Source organism: Cotesia glomerata, linkage group LG1 (genome assembly GCF_020080835.1).
Source record: "Cotesia glomerata isolate CgM1 linkage group LG1, MPM_Cglom_v2.3, whole genome shotgun sequence".
NCBI classification, from domain to species: Eukaryota; Metazoa; Arthropoda; class Insecta; order Hymenoptera; family Braconidae; genus Cotesia; species Cotesia glomerata.
In genome coordinates this window covers 31,759,505-31,776,107 of record NC_058158.1, presented here as the reverse complement: position 1 = coordinate 31,776,107, position 16,603 = coordinate 31,759,505, and the positions used below count along the sequence as shown (strand labels likewise).

Sequence of the window (16,603 nt, the reverse complement as noted above, 5' to 3'; positions counted from 1 at the left end):
TATTTTATCACAAAATTGAGTTCAAATTTCAAGGATCCAAAAGTAGTATTAATTTTATTCGTTGTCATTGAACTTTTTACTTAACTATGCGTAAGAATTCTTCGCCTGGCTATTTTTGAAGACAAACTTCAGTATAAAAATGTTATTTATTTATCCTTCCAAATTATAATTATTTTTTTTCTACATTAAAAAAACTTCTCATAAAATTAACACACAAGATAAAAAAAAATTCTTAAGAAAAATCTCCAACCTTTAGTTACTTATATAATAATTAAAAAAAATTTTCTATAACCGGAGTTTGAAACGGAGCAGCCGTGAAAAATAAACGATTTTAAGAAAACATCTAATAAGTTGCACTTGGCTTATGTTGTTCTTGGGTCGGAGTCATCATCTCGTCTATCTTTATAAATCTCCCTTTGCTTTTTTTAGTCAAAGTCTCTTCACTCTTATCTTTGCAGCATTTTCCATTTTATTTCGTTGACTTTACCTCGACACTTTTGAGTTTCATCAATATTATGTGTAGCTATATATACATGTAATACATATATATATGTATATGTATATCCATATAGAAGCACCCATCCATCCATCTACCCATCTATCCATCCATCCACCGATATATACCTATAGTATATAAAAGAGTTGCTCGTTACTCTATAGCCTGGCGAAGTGAACGTTTGCCTGGTCCAGCGAATTGAACGTAGAAAAAAGGGTATGAAGTAAAAAGTGTACGAGGATGGTGAAGAGGAAGGAAAGCGAGCAGGATGAGGACGAGGATGAGGACGAGGATGAGGATGAGGACGGGGAGAAAAGAGAGCGAAGGAAAAAAAACGCAAACTCGCGGACGGGACTCGGGCGAGAGAGCGTTAGTCCAGGCAGGTCCGGATAGGTTGCCAGGGGAGGTGGGGGGACGTAGTGCGAGTCTCGCGCTCCGATCCGACAGGAGTACCAGAGAGAGGAAGAGAGGAAGCGAGAAAGAGAAAAAGATAAAAAGAGAGAGGTAGAAGGGTTTCCAATGAGCGGCCATTTATCTCCCGGGGCATCCGCCGACGTTTTTCTTCGCTAGTGTATCGATTTTAGGTTTAGGCCATTACACCCCGGTTGCAGGCGTCCATCCTATCAGTGCCCAGCACTTGCAGCTGCGCTCTAAACTCATCTGCGCAAGATATCTTACGTTTAATTTTCATTTTTTACTTAACAACTTTTATTCCAAGCTCAAACAAAAAAACAAAAAAATATTTTATCTCTTTCTTCTCAGTCATTTTTTCCGGCATGATGTTTGTTTACATCCTCGCGACCTTGAGGAGTATCTTATTGGGATACACCGGCTTATTGTAGATATGTATGTTTGTATACATATATATGTATGAATAAGGGTATTAGTAAGCGTACATAGTGAACTAAGGGGATGTTGTGGATGCAGTGAGAGTCAAAACTTGGAGGATGTTGAATATGTTTGTATGGATGTATATTGTATGTATTGTGTATATATATATATATATATATGTGTGTGTACATAACACCGAGAAGTTGAGTTTTGAATTTAGGGCAGTGGTCGTTGCGACTCATCGCGCAATGACTACACTCAACAACTTCCATCCACCACCTCTTTCACCTCCTCCCCTCCTCCCTTCGCCCCTTTGGGACTCTGACGGTTTACTCGGGAATGCTTGAGAGGTCTAGGCGACACTCGACTCCAAGTTCACTCACCAATAAACTCGTCAAGGTTACATATTGTCTCCTATATATCTTCACCAACGATCATTTGCATAATCTTTTCCTGCCTTTTTGCTTTTTTTTTATTTTATTTTATTTTATAAGATTTATTTATTTATTTGTGAGTACTACGATGGACAAAGAATGAAGAACCGGGGATTAATAAATATACGGGATACCGTATAATAAAACAATACGTAACAATTAATAAACAGGATTGACGAGGTGCTAGTAGATACAGAGAGGGCTGTCGATGGTGAATGAGAATGATTGGATAATGAAAATTGATTTCTCTATGGCAGTTTGATCTGTTGTTTATGCTATTGTTGAAATTTTTGGGGTAAAACATTTTATTTGAGTAATTTATAGCTGCTATAGTGAAGAAATGCGAAAATTTTTTTATTACTTTTTTGTTTTTCGTGAAAATATACTTTAAGATGATTATTAAATTTAGATTTTAAAATGAATTAAATTTTCTTATAACGATGTATGGAATTTTTTTGCAATAATAATATTGCAAATTTAAACTTTCTACAAAAAATACATTTATTACTAAGTTATTTTTATTTTATTATTATATAAATAAAAAAAAAAATTTTATTATTTAAGAGATAATTTATTAATAAAGTAAAATTTACTTAAATCGAGAAAATTTTCCTAGTTTAAAATTTTTTTTCATGAATCGAATTTATTTTTTCATCAGTTTAATTCAATATAAAAACATCTATTACATAAGATTCTACTAAAAGTTTTTTTTTTTTAATTTTTGTAAGAAGATTAAAAAATTTTCATAATAACATCATTAAAAAAGTTATTCCTGCTCCAAAATATTAATTTAAAGATGAGATTTAAAAATAAAATTTTTTGCAAGTATCATTTATAGATAATATCACTTTTGAATAGTAAAAAATAGTTTAATTCTATTGATAAAATTTAGAACCTTAATTATAATCTGAGTTTTGTATTATATAATTCGATGAGCGGTGAATTATTCAAAGGATTAAATTTTGAATGTCGTATTAACTGAAGAGAAAATGAACCGGGTACTTAGCTCGTATAAATTTCGGATTATCAATGAAATTTTCTCACGGTTTTAATTCAATGAAATAAATAACTTTTTAAATAATTAACCATCCACATCCACACAGAAATTTAAAGTAGTTTGTAGTCTGTTGTCTGTTGAAAATACATCCATGTGGTTAAGATTTTATCAGAGACATCAGTAAAATTTAATGGCATCAGTAACATTTACGGCAGCACCGGATCTTATGTAAATGTTACACATATTGTTGAGCTTAAATTTATTGCAGTATTCAAAAGAGTTTGGTCAGTTCTTAGCTCGCTGGTATTATATATAACATAGAAGCTATAACAAGAATAACCATTTTTATTTTTATTTCATCATTTTATTTCGCTTAAATAAATCCTCGGGCGACTACGCAGACTTGAGACGCGAGTCATTCGATATTATTCCGAATAGATTATTAATAATAATAAAAATAATAAAATAACAAAACAAAACATTTAACGTTTAGCTAAACGTCAAGTTACAGAATTTGACGGTATAAATTCACTCTAAATAGAAATATCCATATATAAAATAATATATTGGCAATGGGAATGGGCAACGGACGAAAAATTGCCGGGCAAGAGGTTATCGATGCAGAGGATAACATTGAAATTAATCTGAAAGAAAATAAAAACGGCAGATAATAATAAAACCTAAAAAAAACAATATTTTCTAAAAACAAAACGAAAAATTCACCAAATATCTGTTCTGGAAATGAATTTCGGCGTTGTCTGCATTGATGGACTATCTCGAGTGTATCTCCTGGCACATCTGTGGGCATCAGAATCAGAGAGTATACTTTTATCCTATCCACTCTCTACATACTACATACTATATTCATATTATACACATATATAAAGTGATGGAAAAAAAGCAGGCATATTCCACCTTGCCGCAAGGTCGTAACAAACAGCACCATTCACGCAACGTCTATATACCATATACTTGCTCTTTACATACAAATGTATATCTATATATCTATACATACAATACATAAATGTACATACATACCATAGAAGATAGAATCGAGTGATCCGCCGAGGGAGAACAGAATGGAAGCGCAAGTAAGAGTAAGATCGTCAGTAGAAAGGAGATAGACAGCCAGACATGTATGAAGAAGTAAAGATAATGTACATGTATGTATTAAATATCTGTGGTGGTTGACGGCGGGAGTCGCGAACACTCTTACACCAGGGGAAAGAGCAAGAGAGTAAGAGTAAAGCATATATATCTATAGATATGAAGTATGTCTGTAGAGGTGAACGCGTGGTGATGAGAATGATTCGTCGTGTAGGTATACACTCGAACGGCCGCTCGGTGAGCCGCGTGCGTTTCTATCCCTCGTGCCTCAGCTCAGCTCAGCTCAACTCAACTCTGGTGTGCTGCTCGAGTGTAAACGACTAAGGAGAGACGCAGACGGGGACGTGCTGGAGAACCCAGTCTGAGAAACTGGCGGGAAATACGTGCCTCTAATCCGCCGGCAGTAAACTCTGAGACTATACCACTGTGTACCGGGTTATATCCACCCTCTATATCTACCCTTATACTCTCTATTCTCTTTATCAACATACTAACATTAGATTCCTACAGATGACCAAAAATTACTTTCTATCACTACCAAACAATCTCTCCTATTAAATATCAAAATTAAAAATTACAAAACTCCAAATTAATCCTAATTCTTTTCCAATCTCTGGATCTTGGATCCAGAAAAAAAAAAAAAAAAAAAAAACCAAATAATTATTTAATAAAATTCCTTTCTCTGGGCAAATTCATTTCTCTCTCAGGTTTAGTTCTCTTATTTTCCTCTCCTTTTTTTAAAACGAGTGATATTGATTTGGGAGAGGCTTCGTACTCGTGGCACGAGCGTACCATGTGACTCGTAGGTAGAGAGTCGCGATGCATCAGCGCATCAGCGCAGCGCGCATCGAGGGGGCAATAGTAGTCGCGGCTGGGAAATCCCTCCTGCCGTTTGCGAAATCCCCCACCCGAGGCCCGTCCTCGCCGCGCAGATACAGACTACAGACTTGAGTCTATATTATATAGTAGATTCTCGCTCCCCTGTCTGGTGTAGACACACAAACACAAACGAGAGCCCCTCTTGCTCGGCATACCCTATCCGCGGATCTATCCGCGAGTACCCCTCCGCCCTTCACTTGGCGAATCCCTTCTCCAGTCCAACATAATACACACAACGAGAACGGACAACTCGCTTGACTTGCTTCTCTTCTTTCTCCTCTTCTCTTCTCTTCACATAAACATCTACTCGTACATCTACATTCTACATGGACGTACACCCTCTCAGTGTTTCCTCCGTCCGCCCGCAAGCTCCTCAGCCGCCCCTGGTGTGTCTGCCTCGACAACAGTGGATAGTGGATGGAGAGTGTTCTTTCTCCTCCCGTCCTTTCTCCTCTTACGACGGGTTTCTCGTCCCACAGCCTTCTTCAGCGGCACATGCACACAAGTAGAGACTGCTAGTGCTCGTGGTGGTAGTAATCTTCTACAAGAACAAGTTCTCCCTCTCTTTATCTGGTGAGTGGTATCGACAGCTCTAGCTCTCGCTCCAACTCTTGTACTCCGCAACTAGATGCTCTTCACACACGAATTCGCCGTCTGATTCTTCCCACTATAATCGCACCAGTGAGTGAGGTAGTGAGGCAGTGAGTAGTGGCGGTGGCGGTGGCGGCAGCAGCTCCATCTCGATTCTCCATCCTATCCCGTGTCCGACTCGACTAAACCCACCGTCCTGAACCCATACCATAGCATGCCATACCAATCGGTGGAGAACAGAATCTGACTCCCGACTCCCGACTCCCCACTCCGGGGTATGCCGGCGACGGAAGTGCGGCAACAACGCGGCGAGCGTCTCGGTCTTGGCGAGTACACACTCGGGGGGCCAGCCGAGTCTACCGAGTTTGTCTACCGGCGCGGGTACCAAAAGAGAGTAAGACCGAGTAGAGTAACACCGGATAGGACCACCGGACGATAAGTCGTGAGTTTTTAATATAAAACACGGCATGCCGAGACGACGACGCGTTGCGTGAATTTAACCAAGAGAGACCCGAGTGCTCGTCGTCGTCGTCGTCGTCGTCGTCATCGTCGGAGTCGACGTCGCGTCGTGTTACCGTCGTCTCTCTGTCTCTCTTAATCTTTGTCCTAACATCACAATCCTTGACAAGATTCAAAATTTATTATAAATAAATTATAATTTTATAATTGTTAATTTTATTAATTGTTAAATTAATAATTATTTTTATTGTTTAATTATTTTAAACGTCCTATTGGTGTTCTACGAGGTACAATACAGAGAGGAGATCCCGCCTCGTGTTGTATTTCTCTCCTCTCCTCTTCTCTTGGACTCTCTCCTTTCCTCGTTCCTCGTTCCTCTTTCCTCTCCCGAGATCCGTGCTCCCTCCAACCAACACAATCCTACTCTCAACCCAACCCCGCGTGCGTGAGACGTCGCACGCAACACAACGTCGTCCAGACATTTTTTTCGGCTCGCGATATTACCAGTTGCGAATTAAACACGGTGTAAATGGCGCTCTCCGCACAGAATCAGTCAACGTCGTATGTCAACCTCTATTACTCTATCGTCCAACGCGCGGCGACACGTTATTTTAAGGAATATTACAATTCCGGTGAGTATTTCATTATAAAAACACACACACAATCATCAAATGTTACATACACTCGTTACTCGTTCATTTAAATAATAAACCAACTCCAAAAGTTTATAAGTTTTCTTCTAATCTATCGCGAGTGTGGTGATGTATTTATAAATCTATGTATGATTAATATTATTACCATTAATTTCTATCCATTTTTAAATACATATATCTGTATATACATCTGCGTGGATGTGCCGAGTGACTCCTAAATCTGTGTGTGTGTGTGTGTGTATATATGTGCTGGAATTTGTGATCACCATACCAGTGTATTATAATATTAATATTATCTGTAATATACATATTATATACTCTTCCCTCTTTCCTTCAATATATAATACATCCAAATCTCCTCCCAGGCTTAAATATTTTACTGTTGCTATTTTTTCCACTCATAAATTCCGAATAAATCGAATAGAAGTGACTTAATTATATTACATACATCCAAGAAGAAACGTTTTATCCGTCAGTACATTGCGTTGCATTACATTAGTTAGATTATCTGAAAATATCGCGTGGTTTTGAACCTCCCGCCATTGCCCTTTCCCCTTGTTGCCTGCCTACAGTCAGCCACTAACGCCACTGTCGCCGATTCTCGCTGATCGTTGCGACGATAAGGCGCCTACATTGCCCGCACCAATGCGGTACCTATGTACATTGTGTTTTATATATATATTGTAAAATAAAATAAAATATATATCTTCATTCTATATCTGTATATATGTACATTTAACATTGATACAGATGTGTGCAAAGTAATATTCTCAGTCGCGTTAGATTATAACTCGGTGTAGTTTTTAAAGTACTATCATTTTTAATATTTATATTGTCTGGATTGTACTTGGCAATCTGTTTAGTGGATACTCAGCCGCAAGAAGACAAGCTATACTACAAGAAGACTCCAAACCGCGCTTTCTTTAACGCAACGCCAAAACCCACGTGCTCGTATATGTGTGCTCTCTTAACACCCATCATTATCATCTTCTTTCTTTCTTTCTTTATTATTATTATTATTATTATTATTATTATTATAATACCGTTTATAATCAACGTGTGTTACTGGTATCACACTATTACACATTACAATTACAATTAAAATTACCATTACATGGACGGATTTTAATACAAACGTCTACACCTCAACGCTGTGACAATACAACACATGCACGGAAATTAAAACGATTTTAAATGTATATGATAATAAGAACTAGAAAGATACACAGTGCTGGTGGTAACAGTGAGACTTGCTTTTACTCAAGACCCCGGATAATATAAATAATGATATACATACTATGATATATACATTATTAAATAAAACAAGACGACAAATAACCGCGGGTATTCTCAATAACTCACGGAGCGACGGACTTTTATACATTTAAATTTCTTCTAATAATAAATAATAATATTAATAATATTAAGATTTATGATAATAAGGAAAAGAAGAAGAAATAGTAGATTTATTTAGGATTTTGAATTGATCAAGTAAAAAATAATCCTCGGCAAATGATAGTGGGTCATCGGTCAACCGAAATCACGAGTCAGTAGTCAGTAGTATCATATAAAAGCCCGCGTATTTAATAATCAGTGAACGTTAATGTATATCTACACAATTATGTATAAAGAAGACGATAGATAAATTGTTACGGCAATAAAATCAGACGTTATCGAATAAAATGGTGAGCTCTTAATAAAAACCCAGTATAATTGTAATAAATATAAATATTAAGATATGTATTTGTAATATTTAAATTTGTATGGCCGTAGATGTTGTTAATAATGTGTGTATGGATGTATTTTATATATGTTATGTGTGTAGCCATCACGATGATCGACGATAGGAGGGTTCCTTATATACTCTTAACAAAGAAAACTTTGTGCGGAGGCACGTCGTCTTATAACTGTAGTTGTGCTCTCGTACTCGGTAATTCGCCATGTGGCATTCGAAAATATACTACATCGTTCTAAGTTATATATTTAGATACAAGAAACGAGAAAGCTAGAGCGAGATAGTTAGATATATAAAAGAAACGAGTTGAGATTACGTACGTTGAACTTTGTCGTCAGTGCAATGTATTCTGTAGCAATATGCTCTCGTGGGCATGTAAATACACCTTTTTATTTTATTATTTATTGTTTATTAGTTGTTATGGATTATTAGTATGACTTTGTACATCTCTATCTTTTCCATTCAAGTAGAGTTCATTTTAATTAATTCGTTTTTTTTTCGAGTCTAGCCGATTTCACGATTTTTATATTTTATATCTATGAATCTATCGCAATTGCTAAACAATTATACCGGTGAAGAGGAGGAAAAATGTCATATCGGTGATTGTAATTTCATTCAAAACCGTCAATGGACGATTGGATAGAAAGGGACGCCGGTTGTGTTACGGTCTGGAGGCTAGCTTAACTATATTGTGTTATGTTGTATTATTATGTCCGTCTGCGAGCTCGAAAGTACTTGAGATTAGAGACACTACACCGATGTTGGATATTGTATGTTGTTTGTTGCGTTATTCGTACAGTAAAGGCCACCAGAAGGTTGCCAATCCACTCGCAATTACTTATTATATTTTATTTAAATTTTACTAACATCATATCATAATAGGATATGTTATGCATACTTAACTTGATTTTACTGAAAATAAAACAGAAACTTAAATAATTTATTCTAAAATTTTAAACTATAAAATACCGCGGTAAATTTTTATCTTAATTCCGGTGATTTATTCTCAAGTATTTTATAATTTTAACTATCAAAATTAAACTTAGATAATTATAAATTAATAAGTAAATAAGCAACTTATCAATCTTCTTGAATTTAACAGAATAATCTCTGACTGATATTTTATAAATTAGTAACACGTGCTAACATAAAAAGTAAATGTACAAATAAATTAACAAGTAAATGAAAATTTTTATCAATATTGAAAAAATAATGATTTATTTGATATAAAATCAATTTAAAACAATAAAAGTTTAGAAAATTTTATGGAGCTTTGATTTATATAAAAAAAAAAAAAAAATTTCTTTCTTAAAAATTTGAGCAGTTAAAATTTTTCATGTTAGAAAATTATCTAAAATTTTTCTGATAAAAAGTTTTATTAATTTTTAGTAAATTAAAGCGCTAAATATTTGCTAAAAACAATTTTTAATTTTTAACAGAGCCGCACACTCATTATTGTTGTTTATAAATTTATTTTGTATTGAGGATTGAGGATAATATAATTTGAATAATGAGGGTAATATGATGAAGATAAAGATTTAACTTTAGTTAAAGATATATTTGTTTGTTATTTTTGTTTGTTTACTTACGAGTGGTGTCGGTTGTGTGATTTCAGGAAACGGTAATATAATGTATATTGTAATTATTTGTGGTTAGTTGGTTACACATTGGGATAAATGGAAGAAGAAGAAGATACACGTACAAGTATTAGCAGCAGCGAGGACGAGGACGAGGACGATGTATTCGGTAGACCATCAGGTACTTACTAATAATAATGGCGAACCGGTTTAAAACGTCATTGCTTTAGCAAATCGCAAGGGAATACCCGCTCGTTGCGGCTGATGGTTATTTTTCTTTCTTCACTCACCGTCAGCCCTTTTATTTACTAACAGTTACAGAAATAATAACAACAGCACAACTCAAGAACAAAACAAAACTAAAAGTAAAAAAGGCAACGAGGTGGTTTATTATTATCTTTTTTCCCCTTTTCTGATAAACTTTAAAACCCTGTTTTTCTAACCCTCCGCGGTGGTAATATCAAGTGTATTAAGACGTAATGATAGCTTACCTGCTGCGCCGGTTTAGTTACAATGTTTCATTCTTTGTTGTTTATTACATGGTTTGATGCGGACCCCAGATACAATGTTGCGAGTTAGACCAGAATAGTACAAACTTTACGGTTTATTATTCAATATAATTCAATTGAATGAGTAATAGTAATTATACAGAGGTGTATTTGTTCCTTCAATTTATATTTTTATATTTATCGCGGTTCATAATAAATTGTAGGTTTTAAAGTAGATGTACATATGCACTTGAAATTTTTTTTTGTTTTACAAACTACCTTCGTGATTTATGAATATTTAATAACACTGAAATTTTCATCAACTCGTCCTGCTTTGCATCTTCCTTCTCATCCTTCCTTACCGTCAACCATTCAATCATTTATTTATATTAACTTTATTATTATTTAAATACTCTTTTTATTTTATTATATGTCAAGTTTTTTTTTTTTTTTAAATAACGTTTGGCTGGTGTTGAGATCAAGGTAAAGGATGTTATAAGTGGGGATTGCGTTTTTGGTAATGTCTTCTAATTTTTTTTTTTAATTTAGTGAAAAAATTTCAAGTTTACAATAAAAACATATATGAGAAAACAATTTAAATTAATTTAAGAAGTTTTTTTTTTTTAAATAAATCAAATGATTAAAAAATTAAGCTTTTGAAAAATTTAAATTTAAATTTAAACAAAAAATTCCCAAGGATTTTCAATTAGTATTATTAAATTTATAATGAACAAGCAAGAAAAAACTTTAAATATTTTAAATTATTTTCATTAACTAACAAGTTTTTTTTTGTAATAAATTATATAAAAACTTTAAAAAAATTTTGTCATTAATTCACGGATAAACAAAACAAGTTAAAAAAAAAAAATAATACTCCAACTTGATCAAAGCCAAACAGTCAGAAGTTATTTTTAAAACAAAAATAAACAAAACAAAAAAAAAATGACATCAACAATTGTTGATTTGTGTTTTTGGTCTTTGGTGTTGATTGCAGATACTGGCGCGCCGTACGTATTGTACAAGGACAACATGGAGAGACCCCAGGGCCAGTGGGCGCCGGGGCCAGGATCTCTCCAAGATGGTGGTCTGTATGCACAGCAGCAGCAACAGCAACAACAGCAGCAGGCATCATCCTCCTCCGGTAGCCCACAGCAGCCTTGTGGCCCGCCGGTCGAAGGTGGTGAAACGGGGCCTCCGCCAACCCTGGCGTCTCCTGTGCCCTCACCATACCCATCAGCACCACCCGAGCCGCAGGCACTGACCCCACCCGAGGACGACATACAGTCCGGTCAGCCTACGGCTCAGCAACAAGCCCAACAACAACAAGCCCAGCAGCAGCAACAGCAGCAGCAACAACAACAACAACAACAACAACAACAGCAACAGGTCCAGCAACAAGTTCAGCAACAGCAACAGGCGCAGCAGCAGGTACAGCAGCAACAACAACAGCAGCAGCAGCAACAGCAACAACAGCAACAGCAACAGCAACAACAAGCACAACAAGAGCACTCGCCGCAGCAGCAGCTGACGCCCCACGAGGTCGACCGGAGCGATTGCTTTCCTGGTGCAGGTGAACTTCAGCAATATCCCCAGCACTACTTCAAAGAGACCCGGCCGCATCCGTCGCCCTCGGTGCCGCCTCACATGCTAACCCCGGGGGGTTTTTCAGCGCTGCACTACTTAAAACAGCCGGGGGTTATGCTGACGTCCCTGGGGCAAGGCGACGGAGGCGCGAGTCTTGAGGCTCACCAGTACGCGAGTCCCGGCGCCCCGAATATGTCGAGCGTGTTACCGGACATTGTCCAGCAGAACGGCAAGTCCTCAAAGGGTGGTGCCAACAGTGATCTGCGGTTGTTCAAGTGCTTAACGTGCGGAAAAGACTTTAAACAGAAATCGACGTTGCTGCAACACGAGAGGATTCATACGGACAGTCGGCCGTACGGGTGTCCAGAGTGCGGAAAGCGGTTCAGACAACAGTCACATCTCACGCAACACCTTAGAATTCACGCGAACGAGAAGCCGTATGCTTGCGTGTACTGCGAGCGCACATTCCGGCAGCGCGCCATCCTCAACCAGCATCTGCGCATCCACTCGGGTGAGAAGCCATACCAATGTCCGGAGTGCGGAAAACACTTCCGTCAGAAGGCGATCCTGAATCAGCACGTCCGCACACACCAAGGCGAGCATTTCTCTCTGCCTCCCCAGACTCCCAGAGGGCGTCCGCCACCACACTGACCCACCATCCACTGCTTTTTACTATCGCTGATGCGCCGCTCGCTATTCTTACCTTTTTATTTATTTTATTTTATTTAATAGATTTTTAATGTCTTAAACAGTTCCCCAAAATGCCAAACCCACCAGTTTCTTTTCTATTCTATTCTATTCTCTGATAAGACACATCACACACTCTTTCTCTATCTATCTATTCATCTATTTATCTGTCTGTCTATCTCTGTATCAGTACTACCGGACAAAATATCATCAGAGCACCATGGATACCCTGACCCTCTGCTCTCTGTAATGTGCCAATTAAACTCAATCTATTTCTGCTTATTTTCACTGAGAAAACTTGAAAAAAAATTTTTTTTCTTATTTTTATTATTATATTGTTAAGTAGTTATTTACTTACTTTTCTTCTCTGAATCTGCTATTTGCTATCTACTACCATGGCATTCCTCGGCAGACTATATTATCTTCCTGATAGATGTTCTTGTCTTTATTTCTTTATATTCTCTGAACACTCTCTGTACACCCGTACCCAGTGACTCCTGTTCCATATCGGCGTCCCCTGTTCGGAGGCCGTTTCCCCTGTCCCCTCTCCAAGGTCGAACGTTTTCCGTTTCCGCCAAGGACAAGAGGGCAGTAGTATATTATGCGGCGGAACGGCTTATCTCTCGCCACCTTTTTTTCCGCACTTGGTTCCTGACGATCGTAACGGGCGGGAATGTGTTTTCTAATTGTCCGAGTATTATCGAATTTACAAAACCTTTTATTTAAAAAAAAAAAAAAAACAAACAAACCAAATATTTTAATATATATATATACATATAAATATATTAATAATTATTTAAACAAAAACAAGACGCGCTGAACATATAATGCTTTTATTATATTTATTATCCAATCAAATAAATAAATAAAGTTATTTATTATTATCATCATCTTTGCAACTAATTTTTCCATCAATATCAATGATATTTAAATTTAAATAATTTATTAATTAACTTGAAAAAAAAAAAAAATTAATATACATAAATATATACTGCTGGATATATATTTATGTGTATACTAAAAAAGAATTGATAGAATAAAAAATTTATTTTTATTTTTTTATTTGTTATAAAAAAAAAAATGAATTAATAATTAAAAATAATAAATCAAAAAAAAAGAAATAATAAATCCTTCACCTTATTAACCATCAGCCCGTCAATCCTAAATATCTAATTGTTAATTCCAGATGTGAGTCCGCATCTGATCTTCAAGAATGGTATGACTCCAACACTGTGGCCTCAGGACGTACCATTCCCTCCAGAGGAAGGCAAAGAGGAGGTCGCCTCGACTTTCGGGGACACGGACACCCAGTCGGGGGCATTCAGTCCATCACCAGACGGTAATTCCATCCAGTACCCAGCCTACTTCAAGGACCCAAAGGGTGGGAACCACGCAGTCTTCGGAGCCGGAGGACCTGGGAGCTTCGGGGCCCTCCAGTACATTAAACAGCAGGGAGGCGGCGGCGGGGGAGGAGGAGGAGGAGGAAACAGCGGTCCCAACGGGAGCAAGTCCTGCTTACCAGACGTTATTCAGCACGGGAGATCAGCGGGTATGCCTCTCTACGTTAGGTGTCCAATTTGTCAGAAGGAGTTCAAACAGAAGAGTACCCTTTTGCAGCACGGCTGCATCCACATAGAGTCAAGGCCGTATCCATGTCCAGAGTGCGGCAAGAGATTTCGTCAGCAGTCCCACTTGACGCAGCATCTTCGCATTCACACCAACGAAAAGCCATACGGATGTGTCTACTGCGGGCGGAACTTCCGCCAGAGGACCATTCTCAATCAGCACTTGCGCATTCACACGGGGGAAAAACCCTACAAATGCCAGCAGTGCGGCAAGGATTTTCGTCAAAAGGCCATCTTGGATCAGCACACACGCACACATCAGGGGGACCGGCCCTTCTGCTGTCCCATGCCCAACTGTCGGAGGCGCTTCGCGACAGAGCCAGAAGTAAAGAAGCACATCGACAATCATATGAATCCTCACGCGAGTAAAGTAAGGAGGAATTCCAGCAGCGACGGCAAACCTTCCGGCACTCCAACCGCCCTTGGACCAGTACCAGTGCCACGGGGGCTCACACCTACAGTCGTTAAGCCTGAGCTGTACTTTCCCCAGTGCTACGCACCCGCATTTAATCATCAACCACCAGTATCATCGTCGCAGTTCCCTGGTCAGACCAACGGAGTCGCCGTTACTGGAGAATTCAAACCACCGTCGGCACTTCCACCACAGTGACTAACCGTCCATCCTGCGGCCTATTAGCAAGCAGGAATCCCGCTAAAGTATCAGCGTTGCTTCACGCCCATCGGTAATAATCATCCAACTGGAACTGGATCTGGAACTGGAACTTCGTCAACTACTTCAGCTACTAATGATGATCATGATTCAGCTCCTACGTCTGACGTTGTATCGTCGCATTTGTGCCAGCCGCTCCAGCAACACTACCCGTGACATTTATCGTGCATTTATTAGCATTTCGTCTTTCATATCTTTCCGGTTTGTTTTTATTTCATTTTGGTTACATTAATGTCATCATTATTGTCATAATTAATATTATTATTATTATTATTATTATTATTATTCCTACTACTATTAGCTTCGTTTTTTACGTTTTTTAATGTTATCGTTAATTGCTACTACTTTTATTAATATTCTTCCATTTTTGTTGTGCTGATTTGTTCAATTACGTTTAACGTTTATATATAAATATATAAATATAATAATGACGGTTACTCGATCCTCGTCTTCTTTAAAACGATTACGAGCGCGTTGTGAATTTAAAATTCGTGTTCTCAGCGATTCATGTACAGCGTAACGTATCGTGAAATCGTCAAAGGGAAGAAAGGCAAAAAATATCAAATAAAAAAAATGAAAAAAAAATAACAAGAAAAAAAAAGTAACAAATGGGTTCGTACTTTTTGCTAAAAAAAGAATTAATGAAACTCGTACTATGTAGTTTTTAAAAACCGTTTAAATAAAAAACGCGTTTCTTTCCCTAAATGGGTTGAAAATGTTCGATTTCGACCAGACTGAAACGATTGTGATACAATATTTAACTTGCCTATGTTTTAATGAATTGATGATGATGATGATGATGATGATGATAAAAAAAAATTAAAAAAAAAAAAACGTCAAGTTGAGTATAATATTGTGAATCTTGGAAAAAGTTTCAAGTAATGAATAACAAGATGGACGAAATATTTACTCCGATATGAAATGGCGGTGGAGGACGTCTGTAAATATGTAAAACGTGAAATAATTAATCGTAAAAAAAATTTTAAATTTTAAAAATGAAATAAATTAATTACAATAATAATAGTAATAATAATAATAATAAAAAAATAATAATAATAATGTTTAAATTATAAAAAGAAAGAACAAAACAACGGTTGGAAAAAAAAGTAACATCTAAACAAAAACGGTGGTGAATGAGAAATAAGATGCGACGGAAAAAATAGAGGGTGTTGAGGCAAAGGGAACCAGGAGCAAAAGGGGTTGCTGTTGATGTTAAAAACGATGATGCGAGTGTGTGGTAAACACGAAAGCGAGAACGTGAGAGAGCGTCGGTGAAGATTTAAGATGGCCGCGAGTGAGAGAAAAATCGTTTAGTTTTGCAGACGAATGCAAGAGACCTGAACAAAAAAAATGTATTGTATATATGTGTGCATGTGTATATATATATATATATTTATGTACACATGTGTACATATATGTATTTAAAAGCAAGTGAGCTGATGGGGAGTGGTCATGAAAGTTGCGAAAGAATGTGCGTACAAAGTAAAGAGTAAAGAGAGAGTGAGGTATAAATAAAGAAAACCATAAAGAAAATTAATGATAAAGAAAAATCTAAATTAAGTAATTAATTGACGTAATATAATGAAAAAAAAAAAATTGGTAAAAATGTAATAAAAGCGGACGGATACCCCACTGTGCTACGGATACGAAGATTACACGTCACAACAGATTGACAATGATACGATGTACGAAGAAAGGTATGACTCTTGTATACTATTACAATATTTGAATTTGAATGTATATTTATACGCCAGGTAATTTACAATCTATACGACGATATTTTGATTTGG

General features: G+C 36.9%; 1 protein-coding gene and 1 long non-coding RNA gene across 7 annotated transcripts in view; one reads left to right on the top strand and one right to left on the bottom strand.

Moving 5' to 3' along the window:
• Positions 1-15,617, top strand: part of LOC123266331 (zinc finger protein 768-like) — a 32,491-nt gene extending 16,874 nt beyond the window's left edge. Inside the window, exons 1-4 of one of the 6 annotated variants that reach the window (XM_044730580.1) lie at positions 6,353-6,426; positions 9,798-9,940; positions 11,242-12,426; positions 13,705-15,617. In XM_044730580.1, the coding sequence (XP_044586515.1) occupies positions 9,859-9,940; positions 11,242-12,426; positions 13,705-14,753 (2,316 nt within the window). In that variant the 5' untranslated portion in view covers positions 6,353-6,426; positions 9,798-9,858 and the 3' untranslated portion in view covers positions 14,754-15,617. Of the gene's footprint in view, positions 1-4,558; positions 6,427-7,940; positions 8,133-9,797; positions 9,941-11,241; positions 12,427-13,704 lie in introns of those variants that run through there. The other 5 variants (XM_044730574.1, XM_044730566.1, XM_044730589.1 and 2 more) reach the window with 5 other exon arrangements.
• Positions 3,225-4,120, bottom strand: LOC123266643. The gene is made up of 3 exons (XR_006509824.1): positions 3,797-4,120; positions 3,482-3,556; positions 3,225-3,402 (listed from the first exon to the last, which is right to left on the bottom strand). It is a non-coding gene; the product is annotated as an uncharacterized LOC123266643 (long non-coding RNA).
• Positions 15,618-16,603: the final 986 nt, after the last annotated feature.